Source organism: Ochotona princeps, chromosome 18 (genome assembly GCF_030435755.1).
Source record: "Ochotona princeps isolate mOchPri1 chromosome 18, mOchPri1.hap1, whole genome shotgun sequence".
In the NCBI taxonomy this organism is placed as follows: Eukaryota; Metazoa; Chordata; class Mammalia; order Lagomorpha; family Ochotonidae; genus Ochotona; species Ochotona princeps.
Window position 1 is genome coordinate 21,563,719 of NC_080849.1, and position 18,227 is coordinate 21,581,945.

General features: G+C 47.2%; 1 protein-coding gene across 3 annotated transcripts in view; it reads left to right on the forward strand.

Annotated features, from left to right (window-relative positions):
* ST8SIA5 (ST8 alpha-N-acetyl-neuraminide alpha-2,8-sialyltransferase 5) overlaps window positions 1–18,227 on the forward strand; it is a 54,987-nt gene that overhangs the window by 6,448 nt on the left and 30,312 nt on the right. The window contains exon 2 of one of the 3 annotated variants that reach the window (XM_004579518.2): window positions 13,362–13,469. The exons of 1 other annotated variant lie outside the window; for it this stretch is intronic. In XM_004579518.2, the coding sequence (XP_004579575.2) occupies window positions 13,362–13,469 (108 nt within the window). Of the gene's footprint in view, window positions 1–13,361; window positions 13,470–14,581; window positions 14,772–18,227 lie in introns of those variants that run through there. One more of the 3 variants, XM_058676981.1, reaches the window with a different exon arrangement.

Consider the following 18,227-nt stretch of genomic DNA (forward strand, 5'->3'; position numbering starts at 1 on the left):
CTAGACTGCAGTACCCACCAGCATGAGCTGGAACTGGGTGCAGGCCAGACTGGGCCAGGCTGTAGCACCCTGGCAAATGCCGAGGTGAGGCGGTCTATGCCATACTGGGTCATAGCATCCAACAGTATACATGAGACCTGGGGGGAAGGGTGTGAGCCTGGTAGGGGGGAATTGTGGGCTCTCTGCTTTCTTTCTGGGCTGGTGCTCCTGCTGGTGAGTGTGGTAACTGGGACTAGGGGCAAATCCTGTCAAGCCAGACTGAAAAACCATCTGGAGAGTCAATATCCAGGGCTGGGAGTAGAACCAATAGGGAAACTCTGCGCACCCTTCTGATGGGCTGCAACTCCAACTGGTAAGCGTGAGAACCGGGGTTGGGGAAGGCCTGGCTAGACAGGTGGTGACACTCACCAGCCTGAGTATGAGCTGGATAGTGGGGTCGGTTGGTTTGAGCTAAGTTTCAGCATCCATTGACATATACAAGAGCTGAATGGGATGTGTGGCAGACCAGACCAGTCTGCCACACATACTGGCAAGTACAGAAAATAGGGCTGGGGGTGCGTCTGGTGGAGGTTATCGAAGTTGCTTTGGCTAGGCTGCAACTCCTGCTGGTGTATGTGAGGGCTGAGTGTGTAGTTGGGTTGGGCTGTATAGTTGGGCTGGGTTGCAGTTGGGTATCCATTGATTTGCGTGAGAGATGGGGCTGGAGACAGAACTGACCCAGCAATTGCAATTACCAGTGTGTGCATAGGCTGATGTGGGTAACAGACTAAGCCAAATCCCATACTGGCAAGCACACCTTGTCAGGTCTGGGAACATCTCAGACCAGGTCTGTCTGGGGGTTCCACCAACTGAATAGCTAGACTCAGAACTTCAGCCATGGGGAGAATTTCAGGATCAGTGGACTAACTGTAGAGTACATGTGTCAGAATTGGGGCTCTTCAGTGGAAAAGGTGGAGCATGAATGGCATACCCAAATTCACATGGAGGATATAGCAGTCAATTGGCACCCTCAAAGGACATCATGTACTATAGCAGAGGAAGGAAAGCAGAACAAATTGGATAACCAACCCAGCCAAGTATTGACAGCAAGTATCTGAAGCAAATATCTGAAGGAATGGAGACTCTAAGATGCACTATGTCAGCCAGTGGACCTTGGAAGTATTTCCTCATCCTTGGATTGGCAAGATTGACAGCATTTTGGAACTATTGAAACCACTTGAGCAGAACCCTTGGAACATGCTCCACATTGGGGACCCTGGGATGACATTGGATGGCTATTCCTCATCCTGGGGTACTGAGGTGGTTGGGAAGCTGGAGGCAGTTTCTCCCCTTATCTCCCTCCTTTCCCCAGATATGGGAAAAGAGAACTAGGGAACAATGGTCTTTTTTTTTTTAAGATTTATTTATTTTTATTACAAAGTCAGATATACAGAGAGGAGGAGAGACAGAGAGGAAGATCTTCCATCCGATGATTCACTCCCCAAGTGACCGCAACGGCTGATGCTGTGCCGATCCGAAGCTGGGAACCTGGAACCTCTTCTGGGTCTCCCACGAAGGTGCAGGGTCCCAAAGCTTTGGGCCGTCCTTGACTTCTTTCCTAGGCCATAAGCAGAGAGCTGGATGGGAAGTGGAGCCGCCGGGATTAGAACCGGCATCCATATGGGATCCCAGCGCGTTCAAGACGAGGACTTTAGCTGCTAGGCCATGCCGCCGGGCCCAGGGAACAATGGTCTTAGACATTTCCCCCTATTCTTCAATCCTTTCCACCCTGATTAAATATGTAAACATCATCATCATAAATAAATAGATAGATAAATAAATTTTGTAAACTGAAAAAAATGAAAAAGCATCCAGAGAGAGAGAAATCAGAATGCTAGTCAGGGTTATCTGATCACCTAATGGGTACAGAGTTTGAATTGGGGGAAGTGAAAAAGTTCTAGTGGAGGATGGTGATGATGACAGCACAGCAGAGTGGATGTACTTAATGCCACTGAGTTGTGTACACATGAAAATAGTTAACAGTATTGTGGCACAACAGGCTAAACTGTCGCTTGGGATGTTGCATCCCATATTGCATTGCCTGATGGAGCCTCAGGTGCTCAGCACTTGACATCCTATTTCCTGTTAATGTAATTGGGAAGCAGCAAATAATGACCCAAGTATCTGGGCTGCTGCTACCCACATGAGAGACCCAAAAGGGATAGTTGATTCCTGGCTGCATCTTGACCCAGCCTTAGCTGTTGCAGACATTTGGGGAGTGAACCAGTGGATGGAAGAACTCTCTCCCTCTCTTTCTCTAATTTTCCTCTCTCTGTTAATCTGCCTCTTAAATCAATTATTTAAAACCTGATTAAAATGGAAAAAAATTTGTTGTTTTACCCACAATAAATAATCTTTAAGTGTCTCGGAGTACCCCATGGAATTTTACTTTACAACCCATTGTGTACAGTTATATACCATTAGCATGGCCAACTTTAGAACAATTTCATTACCCCAAGGGAGAAATCCTGCACCCTCCAGTTTCCCCACTCCATTCCTGGGAATGAGCACTTTATTTTCTATCTCTATAGGCTCTCCTACTCAGGACATTTCTTATAAATGGATCACATACGGCCCTGTGTGACTGGCCTCTTTGACTAGGTACGGTACTTTCAAGTTCACCCACAGCAGAGCTTCTTCCATCTTGGATTACCATTTTGTTGTGTGGATCTACCACAGCTTGTTTTTGCTATTCTTCAGCTGGTATTCGGGGTTGTCTGCACTTTTTTTTTTTTTTTTTGCTGTGATGTAAATTGTTATCATGAGGGTTCTTTTACAAGGTTTTGCATGGACAGATGTTTTCAGTTTGCGTTGGGTTTGTGACTGTGAGTGGAAGTGCTGGTTGATGTGGTAAGTCTATGGTTATCAAACAAGGAAAATGACTGTACAATTGCACTTTCTTTCCAGCAGTGTGTGAGGATCCCAATTCCTCCATAACCTTCATCACATTAAATTTTTTGTGAAGACTTCTTTATTTGACAGGTATGGTTTCAGAGAAAAAGAGGAAGTGACAGATTTTCTTTTTTGTCTTAATATTTATTTTTTTATACTTTTGTTTTCAAAAGATTAATTTTTCTGGCCGAAAGTCTTAATTATTTTAGAGGTAATCTGTGACTACTTTGCCGTGTGTGTGTTTTTCCTTTCTTCCTGCGTGTTCCATGAGGAAGATATTCTGACTTTGTAGATGAAACATGCTTATGCTTTATTGTACAAGAAGTCTTATGTTTTTAAAGCAAATAAAGGTGTTTTTTTAAAAAATAATAAAAAAAGAAAGTCAGATATACAGAGAGGAGGAGAGACAGAGAGGAAGATCTTCTGTCCAACAATTGACTCCCCAAATCTGCAATGGCTGGAGCTCAGCCAATCAGAAACCAGGAGCGTGGAGCTTCTTCTGGGTCTCCCACGTGGGTGCAGGCTCCCAAGTGTTTGGACTGTCCTCGACTGTTTTTCCAAGCCACAAGCAGGGAGCTGATTAGGAAGCGGGGCGACGAGAACACAAACAGGTGCCCATATGGGATTCTGGCACGTGCAAGGCAAGGACTTTAGCTGTTAGGCTATTGCACCTGTCCCAAAGAGATTTTCTGTTCACTGGTTCACTCTCCAAGTGGCTACAGTGACTGGAGCTGGGCCAGATCAAAACCAGGAACCCTGAACTCCCATGTAGGTATCTGGGTCTCCCATATAAGTAACAGGGATCCTTCCTCTGCTGCGTGCCCAGGTACACTAGCATAGAAGGGTTTTGTGTGTGTGTGTGTTTGTGTGTGTGTGTGTGAAAATATTTTTTCATCTACCTGACAGAGTTAGAGAGAGAGAGATTTCTATTTTCCATTTTCCCTTTTCCATTTACTGGTTCAGTCCCCCAGTGGATGCAATAGCCTGGAGTGACCCAAGCCAAAGCCGAGTGCCAGGAACTCCAGCTGGGTCTCACACATGCATAGGTGGGGCCCAAGCACTTGTACCACCAAATGCTGCTTCCCAGGATTCATCAGCAGTAAGCTGGGTTGAAAATGGGGCAGCTGGGGCTTATAATGGTACTCGGCTGTGGGGTATGGGATATAGGTCACCATGCTTGCCCCATTTATCTTTCTGGCACAGCCACTGGGATGGTTTTGTAGTAGTGTTGCACTGTAGTTTTAGGACTTGCCATGTGGAGCTGCTTCTTATGTGCCTATCGGCCATGTGTCTATCTTCCCAAGAGAACCATTTATTTATATCCTTGGCCTACTTTTAATTTGGATTGTGTGTCTTTTTATTATTAAGTTGTCAGAGCTCTTTATTTATTGCCAGATATTAGTACCTTATACTGAACACCAGTTCTTGGCTTGTGCAGAAAGTTTTACCCTTTGCTGAAGCCCAGTTTATCTGTTTTTCTATGGGTGGTGGTTACTCTGGCTTTCATTAGCCTGCTTTAGAACTCATGGTCTAAGACAGTTTCAGGAAGATGGATGCCTGTGTTTTAGGGATGGATCCAGCTTGTTCGTGGTATTTTAGTTGCTTTATGATATAAGATTATATTGAATCTTACTTGGGTTTAGGATGTTGCATCTCATGTTCTTAAATGATACTGGGCATGTATTTTTCCTGTAATCATTCTTTTCTTTGTCTTGTTTGAAAACCAGCTTTGCAAAATGAGTTGGGACTGGCCTCTATTTTTATATTCCCTGAAATAATTTGTAAAAATTTCTAAAGGTCATCTATACTTTGAAAGCTTAGTAGAACTCACCTGTTTGGCCATCTGTACCTGATAGTTTTCTGATGGGATGGCCTTATATTATTAATTTCTTTCTCTTTTACTTAAAAAAAAAGATTTATTTATTTGTTTGAGACCAGTCAGGTCTGGGCGAGGTTGAAGCTAGAAGTTCCATCTTGATGTTCTATATACGTGGCAGCAGCCTGAGCACTCAGGCTGTCTCCCATGAATATCCCAGGCTCACTAGCAGGAAGCTCTATCTGAAGCCTACTGTGCCACAGTGCTGCTCCAACTAATTTATTTCTTTGGTGGTTGTAAGACTATTTAGATTTTATGTTTCTTTTAAAATTAATTATTTTTATTTCTGATGATAGTTGATTAGGATGATAAGGGCCAAGGGCTACAGAAAAGTAGGTGAGATCACCATTTCCACATTCCCCTTTGTTTTCTTCCTGTATCTGGGGAGGAGGGGCAAGCAGAGAAGCCACACCCAGCCTTCAATTAATATAGGACAAAGTATGTTTATGTCTTATGGAAATTTTTTTGAAGGACTTATGTGTTATTTATTTGAAAGGCAGAGTTATATAGAAAGGAGAAACAGAGAATCTTCCATCTGTTGGTTCACTCCCCAAATGGTCGCAAGACCACAGCTGGCCAGGCTGAAGCCAGAATCTTCATGGTCTCACCCATGTGGGTATAGGGGCCAGGCACTTGAGCCATCCTCCACTACTTTCCTAGTCTCATTAGCAGGAAGTTGGATTAAAGATGGAGCAGCCCCAGGTCTCAAACTGGCACACAAATGGAATGTCACTGTTGTTGGTGGAGGACTAGTATGCTATGCCACAATGCTGGCCTTTATAGAAACTTTTAATGTCAAATTTATTGGCACAAAATTTCTTTTCTCAATTACATTTCTGTTGCAGCTGTAGTTTTTTTTTCCCTTTTTCATTTCTTTAACTTTTTCTATTCTTAAATTGATCTTTGTTAAATGGCTAGATTTGGAGTCTTATTGGTTTTATTTTGTATATATGCTTTTTAGTAGATGAAATTTTATGCTTTGCTTGTATTCTATATTCTTTTCCTAACTTCCTCAGTGGGATGTTTATCTGTAATTCTTCAATTCCTTATGCATGTATACCTTTTGTTTGCAATGATGATGATCATGACTCATAATTATGTTGCATCTGCTGGGGTTTCAATTCTGGCCCACCTGCTTTATGTCTTAACATGTGAGTTCCTATAAGCAGCAAGTAAAACCAAAGTGTAATGGGGGTTCAGTCATCTTTTCAAGATCATGTAACTGGTAACACCACAGATATTTTCTTTATTTTTACTTCCAAGTGTTTTCTAATTTTTAAAATGATTAATCTCTTCACCCATCAATCTAGAAATATTTTTTTCACATGTCGAGAAATTTCTTTCTTAAAGCTTTACCTTTTTATTTTAATGCAGTTATTATGATAAGAGAGCATGATATTTATGATGCTGATTCTGTTTTTCAATATTTGTATACATTTCATTCTGTGTTGTAATTAGCATGTATTTACAATTTTTTTATCTAGTCTTTGTCTTTGACATGAACAGCTTAGCATTCTCTATTGTGATCATGCATGGCTAAGGGTTTAATTCTACATCATATTTTTTTTAATAAATCTTGCTCTTATTTTCACATTGCTTTTTGTGTTACTTATGATTTTTCTGGCTTTTGGAGGAGGTTTTTGTTTTTGTGTGTGAGTGTGTGAGACCCTCTACCTTGGGGAGTACCTATGGCTCCTTTAAGGGGAGCATGAGTCATTGGGATTGGCTGGTGTTTTCAGGACAGCTTTTGTGTTATAACTTGTCTACTACTTTACTGTTTTTCTTCTTAACAGATTAACCATCCATGTAAGAATGTGCTTAAAGGTTTTAGTTTTGTTTGCTTGTTTTTGTTTATTTAAAGATTTGCTTATTTTTACTAGAAAGGCAGATCAGATTTACAGAGAGAAGTAGAGACAGAGGGAAAGATCCTTCATCTTCTGGTTCGCTCCTCAAGTGAGCTGGATGGGAAGTACAACAGTTGGGACCCCCAGTATCTGTATGGGATCCTGGTGCTTGCACGGTGAGGATTTAGCCACTGAGCCATTGTGCTGGGCCCCAAAGGTTTCTGTTTGTTTGTATAAGTTATCTGTAAGGCAAAGTGATCCAGACAGGCAGACAAGAAAAGATCTATTGGGTCACTCCCTAAATGCCCACAACAGCTGGGGCTGAAGCAGACCAAAGCCAGGATCAAGGAACTCAACTCACGTCTCCTGTATGGGTGGCAGAAACAAGCAGCTTGAGCCATTACTAGGATTAACGTTAGCAGGAGGCTAAAATAAAGAGTGGCATTAGACCTTGAACCTAGGCACTCCCATATGGAACATAGTCATCGTAAGTGGCATCTTGACTGTTACACAAGATGCCCGCTCCCAAAAGTCTGAATCTTTATTTTAGTATTTTCTGGTGGGAGGATGCTACTGACTGGGCTCCTTGGAAAGAAGACTCTGAGGCAGAGTCCAGAGTGCAGGCGTTTACTAAGTGCTCTTGGGGTCAGTACTCAAGGGAAGGAACAGATGGAAACATAACTGAGCAGAGGTAGAAACTAAACTGCAGTGCAGTGGTACAGAAAGCTTCCCGGAGGAGTGATGCTACGTTGCAGTCTGCTTCTCTACTCCTGAATAAAAGGAGGACTCCCAGAGAAGCCATTAAATATACCTTGACAATAGGATAGACTTTCTACCATTGTTTATGCCTAAAATATCATGATACATTAAAAAGCAGAATGCTGAACTTGTGACTATTTTTGACGAACTATACTATTATAATAATATAGGGGAAAACAGTGAGGCAGGAAGGTGGTTGAGGGGTGAGAGGAGAATCCGTGTGCCTGTTCAACAGTATCATAAAAAAAAAAAAAGAAAAGATAAGGAAGAAAAGAAAAGCTCCCTGGTCCCCAGGGCTTTGATGAGGAATGACCTTGGACAAAGTGGCTTTCTTCAGAGAGGGCTGAGAGCTGAGGACTGTTAGCATGAGGGATCCCCAGGGGGTGGGAAAGCAGCTGTTTCTGTAGGGGGTGCTGGGTGTACATGCACATAGGGTTCTGTATTGGCCCTTTTTGCCAGAAAGAGCAGCCCTTGAATGTGTGTGTTCCCTACCTCATCACCACAAAGAGAATTCAATCTGTGCTGGGCACCCGCTCTGAAGGCTGGACATTTAGAGTGGTAGCTAGGGTCTTCTGCACACATCCCTGCTGCCCCCACTGGGCCTTTCTCCACACTGGGCCAGTACCTGCTGTCCTTGGCTGCTTTCCTGTGCCTGCTGTACCTTCCCATCTCACCTACAGTGCCCACTCCCTCCCGTGGCCTCTTGGCACAGGTGCTGCTGTTCTGAGCACCCTCTGCCTTCTCAAGGACCCATCCATGCCTAGTTTCCTCTCCAACCAATACCCCACCCTCATGCCCTCCTGTCTCCTCACCTTGAGGGTGCACATCTGCACGTTGGGGACATAGACCTGAGGCACAAGGATTGGAAACTGGGTCAGGGAAAAGCATAGCCCTTGTGCTGCCTTCAGTGTGCAATTGAGAATACTCCTCGCTGAGCCAGCTGCCCCCTGCCCAGGGGACAGAGCCATAGGAGGTGAGGATCATGTGGACCAGAGGATGCTTCCAGGGATAACTGGATAATATTATGGGTAGAGGAAGGTGCGCTGGAAGGCAGAATGGATGCTGAGTGGGCAGCAGCCTGGAGCATGTGCCATGCCACTGCCACCAGGAAAATCTGACAGCTTTGCTGTTTTGCTCAGAACAAGTTTCTTCTGAGCAAAGCTGCAGGTCTGGAAAGAGAGGAAGACAAGCAAGAGATCAGGTAACAAAGTTAAGGAGGCTCCTACTCCCTGGTGTCAACCCTTCATTTGCAGGAGTCTGAGCATGAGGACCACCTTAAGTGCTATACCCTGGCACTTGGCTGAGCTGCCTCTATTCCCCAGCCCTGAGTTTCTCCATGTCCAGCCTTGGAAGTTCATATCCTGTCTCTCCCTTGCCCCTACCTTGTGTCTCTCTTGTCCTTTGGGGACACAGTAAGATCCTCTAATTCCTCTCCTTCACAAAAATTATTTATTGTTTATTGGAAAGCAGATTTACAGAGATAAGGAGAGCCAAAGACAAAGATTTTTCCATCCTATGATTCACTCTCCAAGTGGCTACAATGGCTGGAGTTGTGCTGATCTGGATCCAGCAGCCAGGAGTTTCTTCCAGGTCTCTCATGTGGGTGCAAAGTCCCAGGATTTGAACCATCCTCTGCTGCTTTTCCAGTCCTTTAGCAGGGAGCTGGGTTAGAAGTGAAGCACCTGGAGTAGAACAAGCACCCACCTGGGATGCCAGCACTTCAGGTGGAGGCTTAGTTTGTTATACCACCATGCTGGTTCCCTAATTTATTAGACAAACAAATAAAAATGAATTTGGAATCAATGTGGCAGAATATCCATATTTACCAACACTTAACTCCCAGTTTGGGGTCAGGGTAATGGTCCAACCAGCTAATCATCCACCTGCCAGCACCAACATCCCATATGGGTGCTCATTTGCATACTGGCTGCTTTACTTCCCATCTAGTTCCCCACTTATAGCCTGGAAAAGCAGCAGAGCATGATCCAAAGCCTTGGACCCCTGCTCATATGAGAGGACGGGAGGGTCTCCAGGTTCCTGACTTCGGATTGACTCAGTTTTAGCTGTTATGGCCATCTGGGGAGTAAACCAGCAGATGGGAGATCTTTTCCTCTCCTTCTCTCTGTAAATCTGCATTTCCAATAAAAACAAATAATTCTTTTAAAAATGAAATAAGGAGCCCTAACTGGGTTAAACTTAAAAATCACTAACAGAGTCTTGATATAACCAAAGGCAGCTTTCTAGATTTGTCAGCCTTGCAGCCAGGAGCCTCTTTTGGGTCTCCCACGAAGGTGCAGGGTCCAAAAGCTTTGGGCCATCCTCGACTGCTTTTCCAGGAGAGGAGCAGTGTGGCAGCCTGACTCTTGGCATGTTGTTCTGTGGAAAATTTTACCAGCTAACCTGTGTTTTAATCTGAGTTTCACAGTGGACTGTTAAGCTGGGAATCTATTTGAATATGCCAGGGAACCAGCTAATTGGCCAAGTCCCAGGTGGAGACATGAGTGTTGTCTTAGCTCACAGACAACCTGGTGTAAAGGCTTTTGGGAGGAACAGTTTTAAAGTCAGATAGTCCTGGGTTTAAATCTTAGCTTGGCCTGTTGTTAGCTGTGTGGCCACACACTGCATACTCCATCATCTCTAAATGGAGAGAATGATATTTGTGCAGGATACTGGTGAATGCAGACCCTGTAGAGTGAGGGCTTGGTTCCTAGGAGGTGCTCATAAGTATCTCCCTTCACAATAAACCAAACCCAGATTCCCTCCAAACCATCTTGCTGATGTCTTTGAAGCAAAACTGAATCACTTCAGTGAATCCACGTTGAGTAAATGCTGCACAAGAAGAAAACCAGGACACAGAGGCTTTGTGAATGGGCTAAGAGCCACATGGGCTTTGGCTGTGGCTTCAGACTGTATCCTGAGGTTGCACTGGTTTCTCTCCCAGGTCAACTGCCTCTCCAACCTGGAGACTAGAGAGGGTAGGAAGGAAAGCAGCACTCATCCAGGCATGGGTGGAGTGCCTCATGTGTTCAGCCCTCCACTGCCATTGCCCCAAATGTCCAGGGCCTAGTGGGGCAACCCTGGGAACAGGCAGGTGAGAGGTGAGCGGTCCACACAGGACAGAGGCTGGGGTGTTGGCGGCAGAGGCAGCTTAGCTCTGTAGTGATATGTTCTGTGTAGGGCTCTGCAGGTGTCTGAGACAGTTGCGTTGCTGTAGATGAGCCCAGAAACCTGCAGAGTGGCAGAGTCAGCTGAGGGCACCTGGTCATTGGTGGAGGTGTGGCTGGGCCAGTCCCTGCTACAAACCACCTGCTGTTCCTTTCCTGCATCTTAGAAGTTGCTTGTTTGTTTTAAATACTTATTTTATTTATTCGAAAGGTGGAGTTAACAGAGAAAGGAAAGACGGAAAGAGAACTCTTCCAACCACTAGTCCATTTTCCAAATGGGCTGGCCCCAAACCAGGAGCCAGGAGCTTCCTCTGGGTCTCACCCTTGGGTACAGGGGGCTGAGCCCTTGAGTCATCCTCCACTGCTTGCCCGCATACACAAGCAGGGAGCCAGATTGGAAGTGGAGCAGCTGGGACTTGAATTGGATGTAGGCACCACAGGTGGCAGCTCTGCCCATTAGGCTGTGGCACTGGCCCCGAGGTAATTTTTTTAGGAAGGGTTTAATTGAACAGATCTTTCCTCTTGTCTCCTTTCCTTGCCCTCCCCCCTCTTTTTTCTGGTGGTTTTGTTCTCTTTCAGGTCAAGTCTTTTTTTTTGGTTTTAGTGTGGTCTCATCTGCAAGGGTCGGCAAGTTCTCACCTCATCCTTGGAAGCTCTGTGCGTTATTGTAAGACAGGGATTCTCCACCAGGGCGCATTTGCTTCCAAAGTCTGGAGACACTCTAGGGGTTTTGGCTTCTTTTTAAATGTATTTGAAAGGAAAATAGAAAGAAGGAGGGGGTGGGGAGAGAGAGAAAAAGAGAGAGAGAGAGCGTGCGATAATATACTCATTTGCTGAGCCTCAGATGCTGGACTCAGAGTGAGCTGAGAGACAGAAGTGCCTCCAGGTGTCGCACGTAGGTGGCAGGGCCTCAGTCCCTGGAGCCGTCATTTGCTGCCTCCCAGGGTTTGTTTCTGTTAGCAGGAAGCTGGATCTAGGGCAGAGGCTGGGAGTTGAACCCAGACACTCTGATCTGTACTGCAGGTGTCTTAACAGGGAGGCCAGAACCTGCTCCTAGACACTCCCGGGTATAGCAGGTGGATGGCAGCAAGGTATTCACGACCTGTGGCAGGAGACCCCAGAAATGCTACCTGTCATCCTCCCATGAACAGTCTTGCCACTGAAAACTTGTGTCTACAGGCTCAGGTGTCCACAGTGCCAGGCTGGGAAAGCCTGGCCCAGGGTGAGTGGGTGATACCTCCCTTCCCTCTGCTAGAGATGCTCTGGAGCCAATCCAGTGTATTTGCTTCCTGAGAAATATACCCCAGGCCAAGCAGGTCAGGCACGTGGGTAGGCCTACCATCCTGAGGCCTGGTGTCCAGTTGGCAGGCTGTCAGTACACCCTCTGTACACAAGAGAGCAGAGCAGGACTTCCCCATGGTTACCTTCCCCAGGAGGACACCTGCTGACAGCAGTGCCATGGGCAGAGGCTGCTACCAGCCTGCTCCAGCTGAGGAGGGTAAGTGGTGCGTTGGGGGCAGTTGAGGGTTCTCTGACTGTTCCTTACACAAACTTAATGCCATCTTCCTGCTTTGAACAATGCCTTGCCTTCCACTGTCCCTGGCCCTCTGTCTGTGAGCCTCACTGAGCAATGCACTGGGCGTAGATGAGCTTCTTGTAGGCAGACACAGTGCCAGGGCTGGGCAGGTCAGAAGCCAGATACGTCTTCTGGGTCTCCCACATGGATTCAGGGAACCACGCACTGGGCCAGCCTCCACTGTTTTCCAAGGTACCTTAGCAGGGATTGCTGGTTCGGAAGTGGAGCAGCCAAACAGGTGCCCATAGGGACTGCCAGCCTCATGGGCTGCAGCTTTACGTGCTATGCCACTGTATTGACCCCCAGTCTTTTTTTAAAAGTTTTATTTATTTATTTGAAAGGCAGTCACAGCAAGGGGAGAAGCTGATTTGCTTTTCATTTTTCAAACTGTTGTTTTTTGCTCCTTCTCTCCTTACTTCTCTACCCATGTCTTTGTTGACTTTTTTCTTTTTTAAGATTTATTTAATTCAAAGACAGAGTTAGAGACAGATATCTTCTACCCACCGATTCACTCCTCAAGTGGCTACAAGTGGAGCTGGGCTGGTCTGAATCCAGGAGCCAGGAGCTTCATCCGGGTTCCTCATGTGGGTGCAGGGGCTCAAGCACATGGACCATTTTCTGCTGCTTTCCCAGGTTCAGTATCAAGGAACTGGATAAGAAGTGACACAGCAGGGACTCAAGCTGGTGCTCATTTGTTCTGCTGGCAGCCTTTCTTACTATGCCATAGCAATGGTCCCTCCCATGTGTTGATTCTTTTGCTATCATTTTATTCAAGTATGTGGGAAGGGAGTAGAATGTGTGAGGTCCTTTATCTGAACCTCCCAAACACCTTCCTTTTGCACTTGGAAGCCGTGGATCGAGGAGGCCCAAGTGCTGGCAACTAGACCCCTCCTAATTTAAGTGTCTAAGCTGGGAACTGAGGACTGTACCAGGTAGGAGGCAGGAGAGTCTGTGACCTTGGTTGGTCCTGCCAAGCCTCAGCCTCCCTGTGTATAACACGTGTCCCCTCAACCCTGCAGTTAAAGTGAACCGAGGAGTAGGGCGAGGTGCCCAGCATGTGGGCCACAGTGTGACCATCATTCTCAGCCTTGTCTGTGTTAAGTATGTGATGGAGGTGATGCACCATTTGAGCCAGTGACAGAATGTGGCTTCCAGATAGACAGCGTGAACTAACAAATACGTCAGTACCGATTGCCTCGTTTTCTTGCCAGAAGCCTCCAGTTTGGCTGGCAGAGTGGTGACCAGCTGGCCAATTGGACGGGGCTCTTTAATGTCACCGACGACCACACGGTGCAGAGCGGCAGTGACTCCAGCTCCAGGTACAGACCCCGGCCGGAGGGTCAGGGAGGGGGGAGTCGAGTCTGTTCCTGCGGCCCCTCCCCCCGGTGCTCATTCCCACGGTTCCCTCCAATGGCTCAGAGTGCTAAACTCGCCTATTTCCTGTCTCATGCAGAGTAAGTTGGTGTGAGATCCAACCCCAACAGGGTAGGGACTTACCATTCCCCTTCCGCGGCAGGGCGGAGAGGTGGCCCAGGTCTGTCCCTGTGGTGTGCCCATTGCCAAAGGCACGCAGGTATGTGTATGTGTGTGGGGGATGTCAGATGTCAGTTATCTGCCCTCTAAGATCCACTGCCCAGGCACAAATGGAATTGCCCTGGACTGGGGCACAAGCATTTCTATCAGGATGCAGCTGGGACTTGCCCTTCCATGCTGTTGTGTTGTGGTGCTTAGAACTGAAGTTGATCACCAAGGGTGCTCTGTGTCACCCGGAGGGGGCATGTTGGCGTGATGGCTGAGGGAGTGGTGGCTGATTCACCTCCCAAATGGCCACAATGGCTGGAGTAATCCAAGGCCAGGGCTTTCTCTGGGTCTCCCACATGGCTGCAGGGGCCTGAGGACCTGAACCATCTTCCTCAGTTTTCCTAGTCCGTAAGCAGGGAGCTAGATGGGAAGTGGAATAGCTGGGACATGAAGTGGCACCCTTATGGGATGCCAGCACTTGCAGGCAGAGGATTAACCTATTGAACCACCACGTCAGCTCCTTAGCCAGGGCTTTTCAAGAGGCGTTTGCTACTTTAGGGCCCTCATTTCTGTGATTTTTAGCATGGGTGACATACAAATCTGTCCCCTGTCACCTCCCCCTGTTTTCTTGGCTGCAAATTTTGCCCCCTAAAGGTTGCATTGAGCCTCCTGGGAGAAGAGTGTGAGTTTTCAGGGAACCCTGCTGTTAGAGTTTTGTTCAGTCATTCAGAAAAGGAAAGCACAGCTGTGGCTCCATGGTCAGCAGGGAGATAGGCAGAGGTGCATATACCAGCGGGGGTTGGGGGAGAGCCTCTAACTGCGGCTGGACGGGGCATGGCAGGAGAACTGACTCTGCTGGCTCTTTGGAACCATGGCTTCTTCCTTATCCAAACAGCAGGAGCTCCAGCTGGCCTCTTGGTCCCTGCGATGTTCAGAAGGGTGAGTGGTCCATGGTTGTCTTTGAACACTGAGCCTTTGGTGCTGGCCCATTTGCTGTGGGGCCCATGCCCCACAGGCTGGCTTCCCACAGGGGTGGCCTCCCTAGAAGAACCGACTGGAAGAGCTTGTGGAGAGATTCTGGCCAGGCAGGGGCCAGTCAGGTGAGCAAGACTGCCAGGCCCTTGGGAAGCTGTTTTGGAGCAGGCATCCATGGACAATGGCTCTGTCTGCTGCTGGCTTCTTTAGTCTGCTATTCCTCTTCCCCCATTCCTGTACCCCTCTTTTCTTTCTTCACTCTTGCATTCTTGCTCTTTCTCCCTGCTACCCTCTCCTGGGTTGCCTTCCTTCTTCTCAGTGTCCTTCCTTCTCCTCTATGCCCTTCCTCCCTTACTGCCTTTATCAGCCTCCTTGTCCTTGTTTTCGCCTTCTACCTCCCCCTCTCCAAGGCTCAGGTCAGCTTCCCCTTTTCCTGTCTTCTGTGACTCCTCTGGGTAAGAGGCAAGGCTAGCTGATGTCAGCTCGGTTTTGGAATTCAGGTACCCTTATCCAAAGTCCCTACCAGTTGAACTGATTTCCTTCTGGGAGCCACTGCTTGACCAAGAGTTAGTCTCAGAGTTTCCAAGAGTAGCCACAGAATTAGTGTCCTGAGTACACATTCTAGATCTTTCTGTGAAAATTCCAGTTTCAGAGCTCAATTTCTAATAGAATCTCACCTCTACCAGGAACACACAAGAATGATAGGCCCCGCATGTGGAGCTCATGTTTAATGGGATGGGGCTGAAATTGTACACTGCAGATCTGTCAGTTGGTGTGTGTACACCTCTGCCTGCCTTACTATGGGTGGGACAGATCCTGGGAGTAGAGCACAGGGCTCAGGGGAGCAGCTAATGAGTCTTCCATCTGCATCATCCCAGCGAGCAAGCCGGTGGTGTTTCAGGGCAGAGGATGCTCCTCATGCTGCAATTCACCTATTGAATAATTCAGTATATGTCATATATTGCCATCTATCTATAGTTGCATGGTGTGTTGAAATGTGTTATTCTACTTGTTAGCATTTATTATTAACAGGAGCTTGGAAGGGAAGTCAGGAAGTACCAAATATAACCTGAGCATCAGGAGAGGCGAGGAAGCCAGTGATTCATACGCCGTGTGAGACCACAAGAAGGAGCCAACCCTGATGATAAGTCTGGAGAACTTCCCAAAGGGCCAGGGCAGTCCAGGCCAGGTACTGCTCATAAAGGCTGCGTTTACAGCTTCTGGTGGGGCACAAGCTGGGAGAAGTCTGGGCTGAACTGGAAAATGTATTAGTTATGAAATATGCAATGACAGCTTTGTCAATTTCAAGTTGCAATCTACAAAGCATTGTTTAATAATCATCCTTAGAGAAACTAGTGATTAGATGGAGATACCTTCTGAAAGTATATATTTACTCATTTGAAAGGAAGAGCGGGAGAGAGAGAAAGAGAGAAAGAGAGAATGACTCTTCCATATGTTGGTTCACTTCTCAGGTCTGGGCCAGGTTGAACTCAGGAGGCAGAAACTCTATCTGGGTCTCCCACTTGGGTGACCCTTGGACCATCTGCTGCTTTCCAGGTGCGCTGACAGGGAGCTGTATAGGAAGCAGAGCAGCTGGGACTCTAAATGATGCTCTGATATGGGATGCCAGTGCCACAGGCAGCAGCTTAACCTATTGTACTGCACTGCCAGTCCCCTGGATGCTTTTTATAATCAGCAAATGTTTCTGTTTAGGCAGGTGCTCTAAACAGAAAGTGAGGCCTTTGAGGCCAGTCCTCACCTGATGTTCCAGTCATGTTTGTATTACCATCATCTCCTGAACTGGACAAGCAACTGTGCTTTTTCAGCTGTGACTTCTCAGCACCCAGTGTCGCATCTGACACGTCATGGCTGCTCAGAAAGTGCTAACTAAGCTGAAGGGTGGATGCAGCAAGGAAATAATAAAAGCTTTGGTAGGAAAGCAGTCTTCAGTTTCAATGCTCCCTCACAGAGAAGTACATGGCCAGTCTAGGCTGCTAGGTGGGAAGTTGGGCCTGCCAGTGGAGAAGGGAGGTATGTAGAGCAGAGAGGAGGTGGGGTCTCTGCAGAGTCCCCATGGAGCTTGGCCAGGGTGGCGTGGTTCTAGCAGGGGAGGCTGAGTCCTTAGCCAGCCTTCATTCAGGCTATGTTCTGGAGAGGGAAGAGGCAGTTGCACTGCCAGTGTTCTCCTATACTGGGTGAGCAGGGTTACTGCATCCACTGCCTTGGGACATCCCAGGAAGGCTTCCTCCAGTTCCGCAGGTGAAGGGCAACTGAGACAGGTGGCTGTCCTGAGCTGTCCCAGCAGCCAGAATGGACTGTCAGCTTGCACTTATCTTACACCCACAGAGCTCTGCTCAGCATCTGCCAGATGCCCGACATGCAAGTCTTGTTCTCTTGCCACCATGCGCTCCTCCCTGCCCCTTGCCTCCTTGAAGCCTTCCCTGGTAGTTCCAGCACTCACATGGATAGTTCTCCTCTAACTTTACCTGCTGTAAGACATGTCTGCCCTCAGGGTCATTCTGCATAGTGATCTTTCCAGCAGGGGCATCTTCAGCCTTCTGTGTCTGCTCTGGCTTCCCCCAAATCTCAGAAGAGTCTTTGGCCTTGGAGACAGGTTTGGGCTCTCTGTGCCAACATCTCCAAAACTCTTACCCCGTGAGCTCATAGGACGCCTGGCCGGCCTTGTTGGCCCCTTCTTGCTGACTCCACACCAACCTTGGCTTTCCTGTCTGAGATGAGATAGTGAAGAGGAGACATTAAAGGTGTCCGCAGGAGTCCTTGTGTGCAGGTCTAGGGCAGAGATGGGCAGGCCATGGCAGCTGATGGGAAAGGCTCCTCAAGTCAGGGAGTAGTTCCCAAACTGATGCCCAAGAGAGTTGAGCTCATGTCCAAAGCCAACACTGACCGCTGTGTATGCAGTTAACAAGTCCTGTAAAGGAGAAACTTTGGGACTGTCATATCTGAGAGCCAGAAGGAACTTGAATGAATTCCATTTAGCACTTTATTATGCTGTAGTGAATTACTTCCTAATTGTTTCCAGATAGTGTCTAATTGGGTAATAAATCGTGGGGGGACAGATGTCAAGTGCTCTACAGGCTTAATGTAGTTGTCAGGCTCTTCTGTGAAGGGGGTGAGATTCAGTGTGGGTCTGACAGTAGCTGCCCATTGCCTGGCATCATGGGGGAGCTGATAGCATGGTAGGCACTGTGCTGGACACCTTCTGTTGGCACAGGTAAGTTGAATAAGTTCTTGTCTTCATGCAACAAAGAATTTAGCTGTGAGACAGAGAACAGCGGTAAAGCAAAAAGCAAGGTTTAGGGGGTTATTGCATTGATCAGAATGGATAGGCACCTGCCCACACAGAATCTGAGGAAGTGCCCAGTCATTCAGGTTGGAGAAAGTAATGTGGCAGGGTTTAATAGAAACAATATTCTGGCAGGCCAGTATGGCGGGTGGCTCAGGAGAGAGCCGAGAGCTGAGTTCGTAAGTCTGGGCTTATAAGGGATTGGGGTCCAGTTCTTCCCACCTGCCCTCCTCCCTCTTCTCCTAGACAAAGGATCTGTTGGTTGCAAAGTAGGTAA